The 24,445-nt window shown below is 42.2% G+C and overlaps 1 protein-coding gene across 1 annotated transcript in view; it reads left to right on the forward strand.

Moving 5' to 3' along the window:
• The window catches only part of pcdh15b (protocadherin-related 15b), a 1,048,074-nt gene that overhangs the window by 706,020 nt on the left and 317,609 nt on the right, over window positions 1-24,445 (forward strand). The window contains exon 22 of the mRNA XM_041210329.1: window positions 20,816-21,040. Coding sequence (XP_041066263.1) covers window positions 20,816-21,040 — 225 coding nt within the window. The remainder of the gene's footprint in view (window positions 1-20,815; window positions 21,041-24,445) is intronic.

Genomic DNA, 24,445 nt, shown 5'->3' on the forward strand with positions numbered 1-24,445 from the left:
GTTCCACTCACCATCATCACCATCATTGTCCCACCAGCAAGACAAGCTCTCCAGTGGTGGTGGAACAGTGGTAAACAGTCAGGAGGAGTTTGCTCTGGGAGTCTTCAACATTGATTCTGCACCCCATGAAGGCTCACGGCATCAATTCAAACAAGGGCAAGGAAATCTCCTGCTGACTGCCACCTACTGCCCTCCCTCAGCTAATAAAACTATATCATATTAAACATCACTTGGAAGAAGCACTGAAGGTACCATGGTAGCACCACTACTGACTGAATTGGCCAAGTCATATCTGGACATGTCTGCTATAGACTGGTCCTGTGGCAGGTGGCGAGGGAACCAACAAGAAGGAAAAACCTATTAGACTTGTCCTCACCAATCTACTGGTTGCAGTTGCACCTGTGTGTGACAGTATTGGTAGAAATAACCACCCCACAGTCCTTGTGGACACAAAGCCCGCCTTCACAGAGAGTATACCCTCCATCATATTGTTTTGAAATACCAGTGTGCTAAAGGGAATAGTTGGAGAACAAATACAAAACTTTGTATCCATGAGGTGCTGTGGGCCATCAGCAGCAGCAGAATTATATTGAACTACAATCTGTAACCTTATGTCCCAGCTTATCCCTCACTCTAGCACTGCCATCAAGCCAAGGGATCATCCATGGTTCAATGTAGCATGCAGGAGAGCATGCAATGAGCAGCACTAGGCATACCTAAAAATGAGGTGTCAACCTGGTGAAGCTACGACACAGGGCTACTTGCATGCCAAACAGTGGAGAAGCATGCAACAGGCAGAGCTGAGCAATCCCACACCAACAGGTCATATCTAAGCTTTGCAGTCCTGCCACATCCAACCGTGAATGGTGGTGAATGATTAGTCAACTAACTCAAGGAGGGTGCTCCGCAAATATCCCCATTCCCAATGATGGGGGAGGCTAGCACATCTGTGCAAAAGACAAGGCCGAAGCATTTGCAACCATCTTCAGCCAGAAATGCCAAATGGACGGCCCATTTTGGCCTCCTCTTGAGGTCCCCAGCATCATAGATGCCAGTCTTTAGCCTATTTGATTCGACCCATGCGATATCAAGAATTGGCTGACAGCACTGCATATTGCAAAGGCTATGGGCCCTGACAACATCTCTGCAGTACTGAATGCCCAACCTACTTCTCCCCTAGCCAAGCTGTGCCACTACAGCTACAACATCGGCATCCACCCTCACCAGTGTTCAGATCTAAATAGTGGTTGGAGAGTGAGATGCACTAAGGAGTCTCCATCTGCCTGGGTCTTGCTTGGTTGTCTGGCAGTCACCCATCCACTCTCTGCCAACACACAAGCTACGAGATGACTATGTCTAGAAATATGGTCTCCATGATATCTCAATCTCAAATATACACTGCATTGACACTGGTTGCACTGACACTGGAGCGTGGGCCCTTCTGACTGCCGACACTACATGCACACATAGTTGTTCAGGACACAAGAAGTGTCCATGAGTTCTCACATGGAGCAGGATGTGCATCTGATAGCACTGAGATGCCATGTCATCCCACTACTTATTGGACTACTAACTACATTTATGGTTATAAAAACTTAAGATTTTGAAAACAAATGTAAGATTCCACATGTAAGAATATAGACAAGTGCCAATATGATGTCTGACTGTAGATAATATGACGGTCACACCACATCTGTGATTTAAATCAATAAAACAAAGCAAAAAACAATCAGATTTTTTCTGAAACAAGCAAATCAAATGTTGCTTCAATATCACGTGGCCATTTTTCTTAATTAACAATCTCCTCACCTGTGCAGTGAACTCATACTGACACAACATGATTTTTTTTAATAACTGAAAGCAAGGACAGAGCAAAAAGTTTCTCTAATACAGGTTTTACAAAATAACAGATGGCTGAAATGATGTACAGATGTATATGGGTCCCTTGCTGGTTTTAGTTTTGTGTGCGTAGGAATAGTCTAAATCTTAGTTGGGCTTATTATTTACATCTACCATCTGTTATTCTGTGTGAAATTTGGATTTTTGATTTTAACAGCTTATCATTTAAAGCCCGTGTGGCATTTTTCTTGCAATATCTTCTTGGCTGTGTGTTTAAAATGCATGTTTGCTTTTGAATTTTAGTCAAATTTTGTGCTTCTGAAATGAGACAAAGGAATATTATGCCATTTCAGGGACTCGGTGTAATCATCATGTATTATCAGGTTAGGGTTAGCACAACCACCTGCAATATCAAGGTTCTTCTATAGAGCTTCATGTAGTTTATTCGAAAGAAAAGTACGCTTGAGTGTAAAGGAGAAATCATTGCTTTGAATTCAAACCTACTTTAAAATTAGTGAATGGAAAAAATGTGTTTCCCTTTTGCATCTTGAATGCATTTATACCATTTTAAGAGAAGGAAAGTATTAACTTGCAGTTTTATGGTGTCTTTTATATTGTCAGGACGTCTAAAAGCACTTCACAACCAATGAGGTATATATTAAACATCGTCACTGTTTTGTAGGGTAAGACAGTAGCCATTGTTCACACAGCAAGGTGCCAAAAATAGCAATCAGATAAAAGACAAGCTCATCTGTTTTTCATGATGATGATTGAAGGGTAAATGTTGGCCAAGAATCTACGAGAGCACCCCTGCTCTTCTTCAAATCATACCATGTGGGTCTTTACATCCAAAAAAGCTATTCAACAAGCCATCCAAAAGATAAAGGCCTGGATTTTGTTTAAGTAATAACAGTTGGTTGAATTTTCCTCCCGTTGGGGATGTTGTGTGGGGGTGGGCGCAGACAGGCGTGGACCCAATCAGCGACCATGCCATGCCACCATTTTAGGTGGGCGGGCCAATTAAACCCGCTCAGCGTGATGCGCGCCCGGAAGCACTGAGCACTCCCTGTGCGAGTGGGGGGCGTTCCCTGAGTCAGGGCCAGCGCTCTTTCGCACGAGCGCAGAAACCTCCCTGAGGCAGCCCTGTGTCTCAGAGATTAGTTTAAATTCCAAAAATTTTAATAGAGAAAAGAAAAAATTTTAAGACCTGTCCCATCATGTGGCAGTGCCACAAGAGCTGGGACGTGTCAATGAACTTTAATGAAAAAATTTATTTAATTTATAAACACTTCATGAAACCTCATCCCGCCCATGGATGAGGTTCCATGAAAAATGCAAGGCCACCTGGGCTCTTCACTTGCTCGTCAGCCTTAAGGTTGGGCGCGCACTCGACGTCATCCTGCGTCATTTTACGTCTCGACGAGTGGGCCCTGCCCTCGGTCTCCAAGCTGAAGATTCAGCCCAGTGAGGCTGTTACTGTTCACTAGCCTTACTGGGTAAAATTGACAGAAACTTCTCGCATCCACACATGCGCAGTTAAATATGGAAATCTGAAAGTTGCTATTGGTGGTACACTTCTCCCCCAAAGGGTACAATTTGTACTCACTTGTGGAATCTGCACAAAAACCACTGATTAGGCATGAACTTAAACTAATTACCCACTATTATCACAGTAGAGACCGATGAAAACCTTAGTCTTGTTTAATCAGAAGCAGCTGAACTTTCAACAGTGTAGTGAGTCATAATTATGGCTCAACAACCTTTCTTGCCCTGAAAAAAATAATTTTACAAGTTAATATTGTTTGCTATTTTTATATGTTTCCCTCCTAATACAATATGTATATCCCAATCTTTATTTCAGTATAAAGATTTTAATGTTATTTATATGCCCTGTTTTTATTGGTGTCTGTGAGGAATCTTCAATTTGATTGGCTGCCTGCAGCTTACCCTGTTCCTACTCCTACAGGTCCCCTATAGAGGGTGCTGAATCAGAGTCATTGAGCTGGAGGTCGAGCTGCAGACACTGATGACTCATCAGGAAGGGGGAAAGTTACCTAGATACTTTATTCCAGGAGGCAGTCACACCTCTTAGGACAGGGTCTTCTGATTTGGTCAGTGGTCAGGAACGGGAGAGTGTGACTGTGAGTGAGGCAGGTAAGGGGACCCAGAGGGCAGGAGTCGCAGCCTTTGCTTTTGTCCAACAGGTTTGAGGTTCTTTCAGCTTGTTTGGATGAGAGTGGAGTCTGCAAGATGGATGAGTTTCCATGGAATGCAGCGATTCAAGAAAGCAGCTCACCTCCACCTTCTCAAGGGCAACTAGTTATGGGCAATAAATGCTGGCCCAGCCAGTGCAGCCCACATCCCGTGAATGAATTTTAAAAAAAGGCTGACCAACCATGGCACTGTAGTACAGGAAGCCATTCAAGTGGTGGGGAGCAAAAAGGAAAGTAATGGTAATAGGGGACAGCATAGTGAGGAGGATAGACACTGTACTGTGCAACAAAAAGCGAGAATCCAGAAGGTTGTGTTGTCTGCCTTATGCTAGGGTTTGGGACATCTGCACAGGGCTGCAGAGGAGCTTGCAGTGGGAGGGGGAAGTTCCAGTTATTGTGGTCCATGTAGGCACCAATAACATAGGTAGAACTGGGAAAGAGGCTCTGCATAGTCAGTATGAGCAGCTAGGCACCAAATTAAGAAGCAGAATGTCAAAGGTAATAAATTCTGGATCATCATCTGAGTCACATGCAAATTGGCATAGGACAAATAAGATTAGGGAAATTAATGTGTTGCTCAAAGACTGGTGTGGGTTCTGTTTCATGTGGCGTTGGCACCATTATTGGGGAAAGTGGTGTCTGTACTGTTGGGACGGTCTACACCTGAACCATACTGGGACCGGTGTTCTAGTGAGCCACATAGTAGAGAGGGTTTTAAACTAAATCGTGGGGGCAAATTGGGGAAGATGTGGCAAATCAAAGAATAGAGACAAGGCAAGAGTGAAAGGTATTAATATGGGAAATGATAAACAGACCGTCACAGGAGGGATAAAGAATACAAAGCTAAGAGTACATCAGCAGGTAAGGCTAGAGGTCACAAAAGTAATAAAAGGACGAAACTAATGGCTGTATCTGAATGCACATAGCATTTGTAACAAAACACGTGTACTGAGAGCGCAAGTAGAAATAACTAAGTCAATTTGATAGCCATTACAAAGACATGGCTGTAGGAAGGCATGGATTGGCAGCTGAATATTGAAGGGTACATTTTTTTAATACTCGTTCGTGAGATGTGGGCGTCGCTGCCTGGGTCAGCATTTATTGCCCATCCCTAATTGCCCTCGTTGAGAGGGCATTTAAGTGTCAACCACATTGCAGTGGGTCAGGAGTTATGTGTAGGCCCAACTGGGTAAGGACAGCAGATTTCCTTTCCTAAAGGACATTAGTGAACCAGATGGGTTTTTACAACAATCGACAATGGTTTTTGTGGTCATCATCAGACTTTTTTTAAATTCCAGGTTTTTTGTATTGAATTCAAATGCCACCATCTGCCGTGCTGGGATTCAAACCTGGGTCCCCAGAACATTACCCTGTGTCTCTGGATTACCAGTCCAGGGCCAATACCACTACGCCACTGCCTCCCCTTTAGGAAGGACAGGAAGCTAGGAAAAGATGGAGGGGTGGCTCTGTTAATTAGTGATGGTATTAATGCAATAGAGAGGGATGGCCTAAGTTCAGGAAACCAGGATGTAGAAACAGTTTGGCTGGGGATGAGAAATGATAAAGGCAAGAAGTCATTTGTGGGAGTGGTGTACAAGCTTCCTAACATTAACCACATAGTAGGGCAGGGTATAAAGTAAGAAATAATGGGGGCTTGTCAGAAAGATATGGCAATAATCAAGGAGATTTTAATCTACATACAGACTGGATAAAGCAGATTGGAAAAGATAGCCTAGATGAGTTCATAGATTGTTTTTGGGATAGTTTCTTAGAACAGCATGTTCGAGAGCCAACCAGAGAACTGGCTATACTAGATCTGGTATTGTGCAATGAGACAGGATTAATTAATAATCTCATAGTGAAAACACCCCTTGGTAGGAGCGATCGTGATATGATTGAATTCTACATTCAGTTTGAGGGAGAGAAGAATCTAAATTGGGGCAATTATGAGGGCATGAGAGCACAACTACCTAAAATGAGCTGGCAAATGAGGCTAAGGAATAGGTAAATAGAGATGCAGTGGCAGCCATTTAATGTTAGGAAGCCTGCATTTCAGAATACTCAGATACATTCCAACAAGAAAGAGAAAAATTTCAAAGAGTGGACCCAGCATCTGTGGTTAACTAAAAAAGCTAAAGATATTATCCTTAAAGAAAAAGGATATAATTGTGCAAGGATAGGTGACAAGTCAGAAGACTGGACAGCATAGGAAGAACAGCAAAGAAAGACAAAATATAAATAAGGAGGTAAAAGCTAGAGTATGAGAAAAAGCTATCAAGAAATATGAAAATGGATGGTAAGAGTTTCTATAGATATTTTAATAAGAAAAGAGTTAACAAAGTGAGCATTGGTCCTGAAGAAAGTGAGCCTGGGGAAGCATCAAACAACTGTGGACATACCATGCAGGACCACAGTTGACCATCCTGCGATACACAATGTCAATCTGGTCGACGAACTCAAGTCATATTCCTGTTCATGACTGCTGGCGAGCTCCAATTGCTTCAACAGATATGCCAATGTGTGTCTGCATCCATCAGTACTGCCTACAAGGTTGGTCACTGCAGTGTCCAGGTGGCAATGTTATGAAAAGTTACTTTGAACAGCGGAATCACTTCACTGATATTGATGATCTTCTAGAGTATGATGAGTGGTCAGTCATTCCCACCTCACTGTAGCTGGAGATTCTACAACGAATCCACCCAGGCCACACGGATACCTCAAAGTGCAGAGCACAAGCCCAGTCTTCAGTGTGGTGGCAGGAATATCAAGAGCATTTGAAGAGATCATTACAAACTGCCAGGTCTGCATGCTGCACAAACCAGTCCAGAGGGAACCACTTATCCCCATACAGCTCCCTACTAGACCGTGGGTACTATACTATAAACCTGCCCTGGCTAAGCAGAGATGACAAGGTTCAGATCATGGACCTTGATAGAGAAGGCATCATTGCCCTGAGGGATGAAGATCAATCATGGTATTGCTTGATACATACTCCAGAAGGCACAATCAGATGGAACAAGGGAAGTCTTCTTCTCATTCCTTGTGGTGAACCTCCTATCATACATTTGGGCGAACCAGATGTAGAAGCCCAAATAGTTGAGTACTGCAACGTCAATACCAGACCAACAAAGTCAGCCCAAAGCAGTTAAACTACAAACTTGAAAAGAACAAGATCTGGAAGAGTCGCAAAGCCTCCAGTCTATCTGAATCTATAAAGTCGGAGACTTGGGGGTAGCAGGGATAGCATGTAAATATTATTGCAAATTCATTTAGATAATGATTTGGGGGGAGGTGTGGCATTAGGGTGTTCAGGACTGTAAGGGTTAATGTGAGACTGGGGAAACAGTACCATTTTTTAGTAGAAATAAGGATAAGGCTACCATCCCTCACCGTTATAATGGAGTAAGTTGGCCAGCAACTTTTCACATTCACACATATGCAATTAAGCACAAAAATCCAGAAATTCCTGTCAGAGATACTCCACTCTTCATGGTGTGCTGTGACGGTCCTCACCAGTAGGATGAACTCTGAAAGACATGTGATGGCATGATCTTGCTGTATGTTCCTACTAGTTCCCCATTAGATACCAGATAAAGTTAGGACTGATGCATTGCAGAGTAAATACATTTTTAATGGCATGATAAGAGATAATTACTTCAAAATTACTTTCCAGGCCCTGAAAATTTAATTTTATAAATGCAGAGGGGCATTCCTTCATGGGTTCTTTAGTGTTGGATACTTAATTGTTTTTTTGACCATTCCTTATATTTCTCTTATTCCCATCTATGTTTTTTCTGATCTTGATTTTGCTTTCTGTGCTTGATTTGAGTCTAATTTACATTCTCGCTTTATACTTTCTGGTTTAAACTCTGTGGCCCTGATATTGACAGGGTGCATTGTGTCAGCGGTGGGGAGGAGTTTTGGTTCCATGTTTTAGAGCTTTAACTCACAGCAGGCATCTTAATTTTTTCAAAAAGTTTCCACCTGGAAGTCAAACAGATTGAGAGGCTCTGGGAGCCTCTGAAGGAGGTCGCAGAAGCAGTTAAGGGAACTGTTGCAGCATGGCTGGGAGTGTAGGAAGTATGGATTCAATGGGGAATCTGGGTCTGGTGGCAGGAAAGAAGGTAAGGTTGGTGGGCTAGCAGACAGGACTCCTGCACCTCCTGGCCCACAATTAGTGTTGAAAGGCTTTTATCCTTTTCCCCAAAGGTGTCCTCACCTCCCTAAAGCTGTCAGGTTTCCCAAGGCTTGAGAAACCAAGCCGGCCAGTGTTAAACCTGTAAGACAGATTAAGTGTGAGGCCCCAGTCTAATTATAATATTTAAATGGACAAAGTGCCTCCTGAGAACAGTTTACTTGCCTGCCCCTGCCCTGTCTCCATTCAACTGGAAGTGGACATATGAGAGGCCCATTGGGAATTAGTTTGAGATTACTAATAGTTTTATATCCAGCTTCAATTCACTCATTCTTGAGTGTTATATTTACCCCTGTGTATGTGTCAATGAATTTAATTACTTGATTGATTAAAGAGCCTTGCAGTTTCATATCCTGCTACAGGAGAAGTGCTGTCTGAATACATTAGGTGGATATGGCTTCTATTGAGAGAGCCATCTTCCATCTGCACACTTGCTTTCCCACCCTACCATGCTGCAGCCCAAGAGGAACTACGACTTTAACCCCCATGAGAAGGCTTTTTGCACAGATGCTTTCAAACTCCACTGAACTCCTTGGAAAAGTTCATCACCATTCTTCTGACTCCAGCAAATTTTGGAAGATCCTCCATCATCACAGTATCCAGTACTTCCACTGACTCTGCAGCAGCAAAAGAAAGTCAAAAGCACCTCGCCTGAAAGTCCCATGTTTATGCCTTTTGCTGTAACTATCTCTATTGTAAGTTATATTAAGGTTTAAGAATGTAGAGTTTTGGTTTCAGTGTAAGATGATTTGGGGATTGTTTACTTTTGGTTTGGTTTAGAATGCCTATGTGTGTTTATAAGCCATGCTTGAACTTTTGACCCAGCCCAGCCTTTTGGAAGCAAGAAAGCCCTAAGGTTGCTATGGACATAATTACTGAGGGTGGGACTGTGTTCTAAAAGGAAAACTGGTAGGTTTTGGATTTTTTCAGAAAAAAGTAGATGTAACAGAAGGTGAGCTGGAGGCTGCAGACACCCCAGTCTGTTGTGTTTAACCAAAGTACTCAGTTCTGTATGTTTAGAGAGGAAAAGAATGAGTTCTAGAGAATTGGGTCGGATCAAGTAACTCTGTAAAGAGAGAAGTCCAGTTACAGAGTAGATGCCAAGGGAGTGTCTATGTGTGCCTGGTGGGACATGACGTGTGACCATCAGCGACGTTTATACTTGGACCAGGAGGTCATTTTGATAGGAATATATCATATACTTGAGCTGTGACCTGTGCCGCCAGACCCAGAGAAAAGGGAACTGCCTCCCTGAGTATGTTTAAAAGCCTATCAGAGTGAAAGCCATAAAAAAAAGGTTAAGCTGGGCTAAGTCTGTTAGATTGAGTTCAAGGTAGAAACTCATTTTTTAGAATCAGTGTCTTATTTGCTCGGTGTACCTATTTAGTCATTATTGCCTGTGTTTGTTTTGTTCAAGTTGTATAGTAAAGGTTATTTTGATGTTTCATTTTAATCTTGGAGTACTGCTGCTTATTTGCTTACCCTTGTTTCTTCCAAGCATTATGTTCTTTAAATGATTATAATGTAACAAGCTAGATCCAAACGCGTATCTGGCTTGTCCAGCATTCTCATAAGTGGGATTTGAATATCGTTAATAGGAAGTCCCCTTGTGTAACTGTTTAAGTCCCTTATTTAAGAAACGGCATTAACAGGATCTGTAAGGTTGAAAATAGTAACATGTGTGCCAAATTAGCTTTAGACACTGAGTGACAACATGATCAACCCACTCCAGCACATACTTTCCTACATTAGCACCCTTCCAAGAAATGCTTACTGTTGAATGTTGGAAACATGTTGTTGCCAAATAGGATCACTATATACCTTTATGATATAGAACATATTTCTCAGTGATATATTTATAATCAAAGATAGTTAGTAATGCACTTGATTGGCAATGGAATTCCCTTTTCTACTTTTAACAATCAGTGCAAAATCATCTATATAGGTCAAGTGCAGCAGCAGGAAGAATAAAATTCACTTGTGTCAAAAATTTGTCCCAGTCCCAATCACAGGAAAACAGCTCTGATAACTGAAATGCAAATATTCTACCACAAGCCACAACCATTATGATTGAGGCCCACATCTCCACACACCTTTTAAAGGTATCCAATTAATAGGAATTGCTGATAAAGGAAATATTTAGCATCACTTGTAGTGTGCCAACTAATAAGCTCTTACCCAATTACAGATTTCACAACTTCCCAGGACTCTTGTGTAACAAATGCATTAACATTAGCTGAGAATGAAACAATCCAAATTCCTTTTTCAAAACAGAAGTATTCAGATCCACAGCAATGCTTGGATCCTACAATTGGCTGAATCTTATGTCTTGGGTAAATGAATTCATTGGCCAACCGAACTCTAATTGCACGCCTGCCTATGTTCTCCTCAACTGCTGTTTGCAATCAATAACCGGGGGAGAGACTGATGTAAGAATAAACAGTGATGGTTTATTGAGACACAGGGAAATATTTTCCCCCTCATTGTGGGGGTTGGGGGTGGGGGGGGGTGTTGTGGGGGAGTGCAGGAGCGGACGTGAGTGGGTGTGCCTCAGATTGGCACTCCCAATTGGGAGCGTGCCACAATTTTTCGTGGGCGGGCCAATTAAGGCCTGCCCAGCGTGACGTCCACCAGAAAGCGCTATGCACTCCCTCTGTGGGCGGGGTGGGGGGGCATTCCCTCAGCTGGGAGTATGCTGATCTCTCTGAGGCTAAGCGTTGCCTTAGGGAGATCGGCTCCGAATTAAAATTTGCAATACAAATATCCCTGACTTGTCCCCTCATGTGATACTGTCACATGAATTGGGACATGTCCATAACTTTTATTGAAACCTTTATTAAAAATTTAAATACCCTCATGAAACCTCATCCCGCCTGTGGATGAAGTTTCATGCTTTTTCTGAAGTCTGCCAGGACTCTCAGCCTGCCCACCAACCTTAAGATTGGATGGGCAGGTCCATTAATTACTTTAATTACTTTCTCCGTGGCCTTAATGGACCGTTGACCGGCGGGTGCACAGCTGACTCAACTGCGCCTCAGCCGATCTGAAAATGGAAATGACGCGGGGTGACGTCGGGAGTTCCACCCGAGGTCATCCTGCGTCATTTTACGTGTCAGCGTGCGGGACCTGCCCCCACTCGCTGACTGGAAGATCCTGCCCATAGGGCAGAGCACCAGGTCATACGTGCTCACTCAGAAACCTCCAGAACTAGACTTAATTTCCAGTTGCACACGTTGTAGAGTGATTTGTCAGTGCTGTCACATGACCAGTACACTTGCATTCTCTTAAAGGGACTGGATACCTCACTTTATCACATCCCTTCTCCTTTATCTAAATGTACAGCTAACAAGCTTAAAACACATTAACATTTACACAATAACTATTTACAGGTCAAGTCTCTCAGGAGGCTTTCTCGGATGTGTTGGGCGTCTCAGTTCAACAACCTCGGCTGGTTTTTCCGAGACCTCCTTTTCAGGGGACAGTTTTCCACTAGGTTCCTCAGTGGAAATTGGAAGGTTTGTCTCCCCGACCCCCTCGGGTCCCACAGGCCTCACTGATGCTTCCAAATCATGTGATCTGTCCTCTATATGCGGCACGAACTTGAGCGTAGATGAAGACTGCATTTCTTTTTGTGGGACTGGCATTCTTTTGCGGAGGTGATCCACATGTCGTCTAATTATTCGGCCATTTACCGATACATTATAGGAGAGGAGTTCAGTTACTGCACTCACCTCACCTAACAGCCAATTGGGCCCATCTCCAAAGTTCTTTGCAAGGATCGCATCTCCCACCATGAAAGTTCTTTCATGACCATGACCATCATGTCTGGTCTTCTGTACCCCTTCGTTTTTCTCCACCCTCCCCCCTAAATTTGGCCGGATAAGGGTTAGGCGAGTGTGGAGCTGTCTCTTCATTAGCAGTTCTGCACGGCAATGCTGGTCGTCATGTGTGGCGTGGTCCAGCATGCGAACGAGAACTAGGACAATCTCGTGCTGCTGGAATCCTCTTCCATCTTTTTCACCCCGGATTTAAAGGTTTGGACTGCCAGCTCAGCCATGCCCGAGGGTGAGGTTTTGATATGGATAATGCTGTTAACAGTCGTGAACCTGTGGAACTCCCTGCTGGTTTAAGTGGTCCCGTTGTCTGACATGAGGACCTCCGGCAACCCATGCAACTGCAAAACTCTGCCGCAAATGGTTTACAGTGGCAGCCAACGTGGGCGACCAGCCTTCGAGGTGTCCATCCATTTGGGGTGGGAGTCAATCAGTAAAAGGAACATTGTGCCCAAGAAGGTTCCCATGTAATTGCCGTGGAGGTGCATTCATGGGAACCCCGGCCATTCCCATGGGTGCAATGGAGCCAAGGGGGGGAGCTTTTGCACCTGCTGGCATTGGCGACAGCTTTTGACCAGGGTTTCTATATCCAAGTCCATGCCTAGCCACCACAAGTAACTGCGTGTGAGCATCTTCATTCTGCTAATGCCCGGGTGAACGCTATATAGCACGGCTAATAATGGCCTTCGCCCCCTCGGGGGCACGATAACCCTTGCTCCCCAGAGAAATATGCCGTCCTGGCAGGAGAGTTCATATTTGCAATCAAATAGGGCATCATCTCCTCGGATTGAAGCTGGGGAAATAATGCGGAACCAGGAAATGGCAGAGGATTTGAATAAATGCTTTGCATCAGTTTTCATGGTAGAAGACACTAATAGCATACCAAAAATACTAAATAATCATGGGGCAAAAGGGGGGAGGAAATAAATACAATAGCTATCACTAGAGAAAAAGTACTAGGGAAACTAATGGGGCTAAAGGCTGATAAGTCACTTGGACCTGATGGGTTGCATCCTAGGATATTTAAGGAAGTAGCTGCAGCGATAGTGGATGCACTGATAGTGATCTTTCAAGAGTCCTTAGATTCTGGAAAAGTCTCAGAGGATTGGAAAACTGCCAATGTAACACCCTTATTCAAAAAAGGAGGGAGACAAAAAGCAGGTAACTATAGGCCAGTTAGCTTAACATCTGTCATTGGGAAATGTTGGAGTCTGTTAAAAATTATGTAATAGCAGAGCATTTAGAAATGCATAATCTAATCAAGCGGAGTCAGAATGGCTTCATGAAGGGGAAATCATGTCTGACAAATTTATTAGAATTCTTTGAGGAGGTAACAAGCAAGATAGATAGAGGGAAACCAGTAGATGTAATATATTTGGATTTCCAAAAGATGTTCGATAAGGTACCACCCATACTTAATAAAGATAAGAGCCCATAGTGTTGGGGGTAATATATTAGCATGGATAGAGGACTGGCTAACTAATAGAAGACAGAGAGTTGGGATACGGGAGGCATTTTCAGGATGGCAACCTGTAACTAGTGGAATGCCACAGAGATCAGTGCTGGGGCCACAATTATTTACAATGTATATTAATGACTTGGTTGAGGGAAATGAATGTACTATCGCCAAGTTTGCGGATGACACAAAAATAGGTGGGAATGCAAGTGATGAGGATGACACAAAGAGTCTACAGAGGTATATAGACAGGTTAAGTGAGCAGGCAAAACTTGGCAGAGGGAGTATAATGTGGGAAAATGTGAGGTTATGCACTTTGGCAGGAAAAATAGTGGAGCTGAATATTATTTAAATGGAGAAAGACTGAAGAAAGCTGCAGCACAGAGGGATTTGGGGGTCCTCGTGCATGAATCCCAGAAAACTAACATACAAGTTCAACAGGTAATAGGTAATGTAGTTAGAATGTTGGTTTTTATTTCAAAGGGAATGGAGTATAAAAATAGGGAAGTCTTGCTAAAACTATACAACGCACTAGTTAGACCACACCTAGAATACTGTAAACAGTTTTGGTCCCCTTATCTAAGGAAATATGTACTGGCATTGGAGGCAGTCCAGAGAAGGCTCACGAGGTTGAACCTGGGGATGGAGGGATTTTCTTATGAGGAGAGGTTGAGTCTGTTGGGCCTGTACTCATTGAAGTTTAGAGGATTGAGAGACGACCTTGTTGGAACATATAAGATTCTTAGGGGGCTTGACAGGGTAGATGGTGAGAGGTTGTTTCACCTTGTGGGAGAGTGTAGGGCCAGAGGGCATGATCTCAGAGTAAGGGGGCGCCCATTTAAAACAGAGATTAGGAGAAATTTCTTCTCTCAGAGGGTAGCAAATCTGTGAAATTCTTTACCGCAGAGGTAAAGGCTGGATCATTAAATATATTTAAGGCTGAGATAGACAGGTTATGGGGAAAAGGCAGGAAAATGCAGTTGAGGATTATCAGATCAGCCATGATCTCATTGAATGACCAAGGGCCTACTTCTGCTCCTCCGTCTTATGGTCATTCAAGACCTGCTCCCCGACGTTAAACAGTAGTGGATCCCAGCTTGTCCACTTATGGATTTGTCTGGTCTGCACAGGGAAGGAATCCATAAAATTTAGCTCTAAGACCAGTTCTTGGGGATTCGGAGCCTCTCCGTTATTAGCTGGCAGGGGAAGGCGGCTCTGTGCGTTGGCATGTGCGATTTGAGTCAACAGTGAACAAAAGTATATTAGTGGCTAATATTAGTACCCATCTCTGGATGCGAGCCAATGCGATAGGTGGTATCACTTTATCTTCTCCAAATAATCCGAGTAGGTGCTTGTGGTCAGTTATAATATGGAAATGATGACCGTGGAGATATTGATGAAACTTCCAAACACCAAACACAATAGATAAGCCCTCCTTTTCAATCTGGGAATATCATCACTCTGTGACACTGTGTGTGCCACGCGATACAGTGATTTGTCAGTGCTGTCACATAGTCAGTATACTTGCATTCTCTTAAAGGGACGGGGTACCTCACTTTACCACACTGACCAAAAAACATTTTTGTTTTTAAAGAAGTAATTGAAGGGTTAAATTTTTGCCAGTGCTTTATTACACTTTTCAGATTTGTAACTGTTTTTCATTAAAGATCTGTCTCACCAAAGCTTTTGAAGCCTATTGATTGTTTCTTGTCTTTTGTAAAACTCCTGTGGCCTTTCCAATCGATGGAATTAAAACAATGTTATTCTGTGGCTTTTGGGAACTTATAGCGTGACAGTGTTTCTGATGTAACTTTAAATCAACAAACTGTTGAAAGGAAACATTTCACACCTATTGAGCATGATTAAATTACAGTCCTCATTCAAAGTAAATCAAAAACTAAGAATTAAAATTATAATCAAATGTTGTATATGTTTGTAAGATGGCTTAGCTTCCTTGGTAGCACTCTCTGCTCTATGTCAGGGTTGTAGATTCAAGCCCCATCCATTGGTATCCTTTGATATAGTATTGAGGGAGTGCTGCCTTGTTGAAGGTACCATCCATCAGATGAGACATTAAACCAATGTCCTATCTGACTGTTCTGGTGGTTCATTGATTGTAAAAGATCTCATGGCATTCTTCAAAGAAGGAACAGGAAGTTTTCTGCATTCTGGTCAACATTCCTTCCTCAACTAACACCAGTGGAAGAAAAACAGATTAATTTGTTGCTCATCTCATTTCCTGTCTGTGAGGCTTTGCAGTGAGCAAGTTGTCTGCCCTGTTTGCCTACAAAACCGCCATGATTGCACTTCAAAAGCTATTAATTGGATGTTCAATGGTTTTCAACACCCCAAGGACAGATAAGATTTTACATCAAGTTTCCTCAATAAATCTTTAATAGAATAGTTTCTCCATGGGGATCTGCGAAGCACAGGATTTATTCTGCTTGATAATTATTGGTTCTTTCTTACTTGTAGAATTGCACTGTATAATACTTTAATGCCTTTATTAAAATAATATACTATGGATTTCATACGATTCAGTAGGCCATTTTAACAAAAGATAAAGGCCATAAACTTTGGCTCCTTAGGAATTGGGCAGATGAAAGAAATGGAGGAGGGTCCGCTCCCAGCGAGTGGCATGTTTAGAAGAATGGTAGTATGAGCGCTTGTGCATGCATCAAAAGCATGCAGACTGGTTAGATCATGACATCAGTCAGCTTCTAATGTGGATTTGGCATTGACTTGCAATTTTCAATCCTGCAGATGCAATGGAACACTCTTTTTAAACGCTCTCAGCTGAGCATATTTTCAGTGGCACGAGGGAGCCCCCCCCCGCCACCCCCCACTCACTAGTGCTATTTAAAGGGGTCACCACTCAACTTGCAACCAAGGTGTTGTTGACTCCCTTTTGCTCCTGCAGAGTTAGTAGAAGTACTGTGTACTGATTTGCGGGGGGAGTTGACAGAAGTTCCTTCAGTCAGAAGGGAGTGATGCTTGGTGTTGGAAGGGCAGGTGTGAATTTGAAAGGCTGCCAGTCATGGGGGCTGTAGTTGGAGTTCAACCTGAGCTGCAGCATGACATGGAGATGGAGCAGAGGTAGCAGCGTGGAAAAGCTGTTCACAGAGGCAGGAAGAGCAGGGCTCGCAACAGTAGGTCATATCCACCTAGGGTCTTCAGAAGTACTTCTCCTACCTCCACCTCAGCCACAAATGGTGACTATGACAATGATACTTCACCAAGGAAGTGGTCACAGAACTGTGCCACCTCAAACTGGACCTGCAGCCGCAATGCTTCTGCCTTTTATTGTCAGGCACCACTGACACAGGCAAATGCAGATGCACAAGGATTGGACTGGGGTGAGGGTGGGTGGAAACCAAGAGGTGCATTGTTACATCATCTGAAGCTTGTACTTCATATCAGATTTTGGGATGTCGGTGAAGTAAGACTTGCAAAACTTTATAAGGCAGGAGCATGCCAATGTCCTAGATGGTTTCAGCAACACAAGTTGCACCATCCTTATAGTGATGGTCATGCCATTAATCTAGAGGACTTTCTCCTCCTGGGGGTTGAGGGCACACAGCCAAGCCCTTCCCCCACTGAGTCTTCGCCATTCCAGTTTTCTGCAAGAGTGAAGAAAGTTTGTCAATGCTTTTATTGCAATGTGTTTGGGTGATGTGCCTGTCATAGCTGAATAACTGAAAGTATGTGGAAGCTGCAAGATGTGGATGTGAGACTTGCAGCAGTGGTAGGTATGAGAGGCTGAGGTGGAGCATATGAATGTTTGAATCTTGATTGCTAGAGATTATTGATGAGTGAGTGATGGGAGTGTGGTGCATTGAGCAAGGTGTGAGGTTAGTAAGATGGGGCATTTGAGGCAGCTTTCACTGATCTTAATCATTTGTGTGAGGTTATTGAACTTTTTCTGGCACTGTATCCTCATGGCCAAACACCTGTCAGTGACACCCAAGGCTGTCTGCTCCCTATTCCCTTCTAAGTCTTGTCTGGAGGAGCTCCTGGCCCCTTGCCAAAAGATGACCTTTGTCCTTCCTTCAACCTCCTGGACTAAGGCCCCCGCATTGTATCTGAGACCCTGAGTGTCCTCTCGATGGCTTGTTGCTTCATTGCTCTAGCCTTGTCTTGCTCAATAAGTCCCTCGGAGCCTCCTCAAACTCTTGCTGCAGCCAGAATGCATCTCCACTTTAAGATATGCAGTTTGGCTTTAAAAGAGTGCAGGCTAACTTCAATTGGTATTGGCCTCACATTAACCTGAACCCCTGCTACCGTACAGCCATTCGGCAGTGCGTTTAGCACTGGTTGTGCACCACAACCATGCAGATGATGCTGCCTGCATCACTTTGATCAGGTACGGGGTAATCATGCATTGCACACGCACTAGTTGGCCTTATCCAATTTTTGGCCCAAAATATGTCAGAATGTGATTTCAAACCTTTGAATTTATCAGTGAAAATTTTTATCGATGACTATTTGTATATCATTAGATTTTGTTGCGTTTATTGTGCTTCATTTACTTTAACGAGGATTGAAACAGGGACAATATGTTAATCATCACAGTAGATAAGAAGAGCTGCCTTTCACCAGTCTGCTGATTAGCAAAGAACTTGTTCTGAGTTAGGATGAAATGACTACCTGCTATTTTAATAAAGACCTTAACCAATTTAAATCAAATGGATTAACACTGGTTAAATGGTGGGTAGAGAAATGTGATATAAATATGTCCAAATGAAATTTCTTTTGTACACAATTTTAATAAAAGCGTTAAAATGTTGAAGAGTGAATTCTACTGCCATGTTCCATAGTTCCCTGTTGATCTGTTTGCATACATACATAAAATGGAATATTATTGTAGTAATCTAATGATTTAATCCTCAGCAATTATTACCAAGTTATCAAAAGACTTTACAAATTCATTTGGAAGATTCTCAACAAAAACCTTTGACCTAGCTAAGACTGATTCATTGCAAGCTGCCCCCCTGTGCAACAAAACAAATAGCAGCAGAGCCAAAGGAGAATACTTGCACAGGAGTTACTGACTGCTATAAACTCTTTTTACCTAATCAATTACAATATCATGATACAGAAACAAAATAAGCATGGCACTCACCCTGATTTAATCTGATGGGTAACAACCTTCCTGTTACACCATGCAAAGAGAATCAAAATCTTTATTGGCTGCAAAGTGCTTTGGGACACCTTAAAGGCACTATATAAATGCAAGTCTTTCTTCCTTTATCATAGTTTTCAGATGGTGAAAAAAAAATCTTCAGTGCAATCCCACAACATGTTAAATTGAGTTTCTTTTTAACAATTAACCACTGACTGTACTTAGAGCCAAAAATTTGAATCATCAAATAGGTTTCCAAAAGTAGTAGTTTAAAAAATTCATATGCTCTTGTCTATTCAACATTCTATAATTCACACTGTTTGTCTCTCAAGATATCTAAATGCCCTGAGGTGAATGTACCTCTTCTGGTGCTTGTTACCGATGGAGTCCTTGAAGGTGCTGGGCTGCTGGCATTGTGGGATGCCTGTAGAACCAGAGTTGAAGCATGTCTAAATGCTTACTGAAAGAGAAGCCTTCAAGCAGAGATTATGGGCCCAATTTTAACCCATTCAAAACCGACCCACTTTTAAAATTTGGCCCTATATTGCTAGAGTGTGTTATGTTGGTATCCTGTAATGCACATGTTGTGAGTGAGTGAGTAAAGGGAGAAAGAGTAGATGGAATGGAATGAAATTCTGCTTCAGAACCAGGAGTGAAACATATCACCTCAGATTCATGCTGGTGCAGTCTGTGTTCTTCAATCTGAAAAGATTTCCTTAGAACTTCCTTGCACTGAACTAGCCCAAAGCACTTTGGGCCATCTTTTTCTATAATCTATTAACAAGACAAAATAATAAGTTCTACATCAGCAATGTTTCTGTAAAGTCTTCCCTTGTGATATATACATAATGTCAGCTTTTATTACAAATCTCATATGACACACAAAATGAGAAAAGAATTATAAACTGCCAAAACAGCCATGCTTTATGCATGTTTTTCTCTCTAATGATAGGATTGTCATCAAGCTTGATTAAATTAAATGTCAAATATTCTGCTTTGACTCATGACTTTAACATAATCTCATTTAATACTTGCCAAATATTAAAATATATGAAAGGAAAATAACTGCTATTGAATGCTTTTTAACATGCAATCAAATTTTCAGAGTATTTCACTGGTGCTGATGGCTTGCAATCTTCATTTATATTTTAACTAACAATCATCTTTAGATCAAAGCAAGCTTCTATCTTAAAGAATCCCTGGTCAGAGGAACCTTGCTGTATTCTAATTGATGCATTTCAAATTGGTAACACGTGAAACATATTTATAATTGTGTTCGTTGGTCATATTTTTTGGCAATAATATTGCTGGAATATATGTATATATTATGTTGGAATCTTGTCACTAGTCATATTTGAATGTAAAATACAATGAAAGTATTTTCTTGTATATCAGTTACAGGAAAACACTTCTCAAGTAGTTCATTTTCATTTACTTTTATTTTGCTAAATTTAAACTTACTAAGCTTAGAAAAATGACATTTTGTATAGTTTCCAAACTACACAATAAAGCAGGGTTTTGTAGATGCACTTAACTTGTGATTTTCCCAATTTTAATAGAATGTTTGCAAATAACTGTGTGTTCCACAAACGATTACGAAATTTTTCACCATTTTTACCAGTTAACTTGAAATTGTGTTGCTTGATGCTTGAAAGAAGCAATGCTACTGGCACGCCTTAATTGGCTGATTTTCTGCCCTCCCTGTTGATTGCATCATGGTTGGAACTGTGAACCTCGGCAGGGGTGTATAAGAGGGGGTAGTGAATGATTGATGTGAATGCAAAGGAAATTAGATGTGTTGTGTAATTGACCGAACTACTCCCCTAAAGGTCTCCCCAAATAAAAATTATGTTTAACCACCATTTTGATTGACAACCATTAAATCTATTAGGAATTGGTTCATAATTGTTTCTCTACGAAAGTTAAACATGTTCCCATTTATGTAACCATTTAACTTCAAAAATATTTATGCTTTATGTTCCATGTTAGCGTGCCTTTAAACATGCAAGTTTTCTCATCTGATTCGAGATTATGGTCTGTTGTAAAGATAAATACAGTGATTGTACATATAGAGCCAGATCCTTAAGATCTCAGTTAATGAGAGTGCTGAACTGACCAGCACACCTGTACTGTTCTCATCATTTTGTTTTGTTTCAGGCAACAGATGCTGACGTTGGTCCAAATGCAACTTACCATATAAGAACTGATGAGGCTAGACAACTGTTTTCCGTGAATCAGTGGACAGGAGAATTGTCAATTTTAGAGTCTGTGGATTATGAAACTCTACCTACTGCAGATGCAAGCTACACTTTTGTTGTTGAGGCACTGGACAGCGGGGGAAGCATGCCTCCAGGGTTAGCTACTGTAATTGTCCAAGTAAAGGTAAGTGATATATATTGGTGTAACCTAGATTAAAATTTACACAGTAAGATGTAAAATTAGTTACCAATGCATAGATGTACATGGCAAATCAATCTCATTGTCTGATTAATTTTAAAGAAAAAATAGCAAAGCTTTATAGAAAGCAGTAAATTTAAACCCAGTATATCCACCAACTTGCTCCTCAACAATACTTCCTATCTCTGCTTATCTAAAAGCAAAACCCTGTATCTTCCTGGTCTTCAAATACTTATTCAATTTTCCTTTACATGATTCAGTTATCTAAGTCTCATCAACTCCCAATTTATTCAATATTCCAACAGCTTTCTGCATGAAGAAACTTCATGTAACACCAAAAAAGGGGAGTGCTATATCTTAAAATTACTAAGAAGTTTGACATACATCCCAGGAACCTCTTAAACTTTGTATGAAATCTTTTTAATCTTAATGTAACTGTGGCCGGGTATTTCCATGCTGCTGGCGTCGGGTGTGTTCGGGGGTGTGAGCAGACAATATGGCGAGAAGGCGAAGAATCAGTTTCACAATGTCGTGAGACCAGTTTGCGATGGTCTGCTCAGACCTGTTGACGGCAGGCTGCATTTCTTGCCATTGGACTTCGGGAAGCTCGTTGTAATACATATGTATATCATTATAAGGCCAGCCCGCTGGATTCAGCCCCTCACCCCCTTCTGGATCATTCGCCCACATCGGCAGGAAAACACACCGACGTGTTTCACAACAGCATATCTAAGGCATGCAAATGGCGTGCTGCACTTCACTCGGGACTTCAAAGTTTGTTTGCCTACTTTGCTTCAGTCAGCCCACGCAGTCATCAATGGCAGGCTTCACAGGCAGCACCACATCACTTTTAGGGGGGGGCTCACGAGCAAGTCTCTACCTATCAGATTACCAATATGTGGGTGGCTTTTCAACAGCTGCAGGGATAGGGCTTACTTAGGGAATGGGGAGAAGTGGTCTCAGGCAAGGGAAGAAGTTGCAGGATGAGGGCTGTACTGGGGAAGGGGGGTATCCCAGGGTATGTGTGAGGGCACATGTTGATTTGTGCAAGTGGCCTCAAGATGGCGAGGGCTGAGGAAGCAGTCTCCGGAGGAGATGAGGCCAGATGGGCATGTGAGGGCATGTGAGAGAGAGAGAGTGAGTGGTAATGTCCCTTGAGCTGGCAATGAATGAGATGCCAGTGAATGTGTGATGGGCTTGAGTGTGTGAGCTTAGAGTGATGAGATGGTTACCATATCCTGGCTGCACAGATGAGGTCATTCATCCTCTATCTGCACTGGATGGCTAACCTCTTCTGTGTAGCATTGGCACTGATCACCACTGCCACCACCTGCCATGCTGGATCGGTGATGCCGCTGCCCATCCTGAAGACAGCACAGGGTAGAGGACATCACAACAGGCTTCCACGGCGTCCAAATGGCATTCCAATGATTGTCATTAACCTGGGGGCTGTAGTCTTTTTGCCCCTCGTGGACATCTGCAGTAGTCCTGGTCTGGAAGCACTGAAGTGTTTGCACACAGCTGGACTTATGATGCCCGGTGTGATGAAGTGGCGGGGTGATGGCAGGTGGGCTAATAAGAACCCGCCTGCCATGGAAATGGTGTGTTTCCCAGGAATGCATAAATAATGTGGCGGGTTTGGGATGATATGGAGTGAAAACCACCATTGCAGCCCCTGGGTAAAACAGCAAAACTGAGACAATTCTGCCCATAGATTACAAAAGCAAGGAAGCTGTGGTGAACCTTTATAAAATACTGATTCAGTCTCAACTGGAGTATTATGTCCAGTTCTGGGCATTGCACATGGGAGTAATGTGAAGGCATTGGAGAGGATACAGAAAAATTTATGAGACTGGTTTCGGGGATGAGCGTTTACATTTTTGTGGATAGATTGGTGAAACTGTGGCTTTTCCCTTTGGAGTAGAAAAACTGGAGCTGTGTTCAAAATCATGAGGGGTCTGAACAGAGTAGATAGAGAGAAACTGTTCCCGTTGGTGTAGGGTCAAGACCCAGAAGACACCAATTTATTGCATAGCAAAAAAGGAAATCTTTTTTTAATGTAGCGAGTGGCTAGGATCTGGAATACACTGCCTGAGAGTGTGTTGGAGACTGATTCAACCAATTCAAAAGGGAATTGGGTAATGGTCTAAAGAGAAAAAAAATGACAGGGCTACTGGAATAGGTTAGGAGAGCGGGACCAGCTGCATTGCTCCTCCAGAGGACCAGAACAGACGCAAAGGGTGGAATTAATTGCTGTAACCATTCTATGATTCTTTGATCACATCATTTAATATAATTTCCCAATCTACCCCAGCCAACTTGCCCCTCATAACTCTTAAGTTGACTTTGTTTAAATTTAAGACCTTAATTTTGTACATAATCACATCATTCTCAAATTAATATAAAGCTCAATTATATTATGATCACCCCTCCCCAGAGGATACTTTATTTTAAGATGACTAATTAATCCTGTGTCATCACTCAGTACTTGATCTAAAATAGCCTGTTTCATAATTGGTACCTCGACATATTGTTCTAGAAAACTGCACTGAATACATTCTGTGAACTTCTCCTCTAAGCTATTTTTGCCAGTTGGTTTGCCAGCCTATATGAAGATTAAAGTCCCCTTGAAGGAAGTGCTGCACCAGAGGAGGTGCCGCCTTTCAGTTGAGACTTTATATGGAAGCCCGGTCTACCCTTACAGATGGACACAAAAGATCCATTATTTTGAAGAGTGGTGTTGTCTCCAGTGCCCTGGTTAATACTTTTACCTAAATCAACAAAATTAGATGAGATGGCCATTATTTCAGGACTGTTTATCGGACCTGGCTATGTGCAAATTGGTTGCCAGGTTTCCTACAATACAACAGTGACCACACTTCCAAAAGTACACAATTAGCTATTAAGTGTTTTGGGATATTCTAAAATTGTGAGAAGCACTTTACAAATGCAGTTTTTTATTAATCAAACCAACCTTCCCTCAACTGTCTTTGAAGATTAAAAATTAGCTGCTTTGGCATAAGCACAATGAATAGCGAAGTACAAATCAGGTGTGCAGCCTCTCATCACAATCCATGATGCCAGTCTGATGCCAGTACCTGTGTCACCTGGACCCCAGATCTCTCTTATGTGGCATAATTTGAATCATAGAAACTGCAATAAGTAATATGATGGAACAGAAAGCAGCACAACAGGAAGCATAAGGAAATTATATAACATGATTATCACAGCCAGACTATTTGAACCAGAGAGTATTCTGAAGAGAAAAGCCCTATAACAGCAGGCAGTTTGCAGATTCTGATAAATCCGTGAACGGGCTATCGCAGAGCACACTATAATGGAAATCTATATTTTGAAGTAGTTTACGGTAAATTTTCTCCAAGGCAACTT

Source organism: Carcharodon carcharias, chromosome 17, assembly GCF_017639515.1.
Source record: "Carcharodon carcharias isolate sCarCar2 chromosome 17, sCarCar2.pri, whole genome shotgun sequence".
Taxonomy (NCBI): domain Eukaryota; kingdom Metazoa; phylum Chordata; class Chondrichthyes; order Lamniformes; family Lamnidae; genus Carcharodon; species Carcharodon carcharias.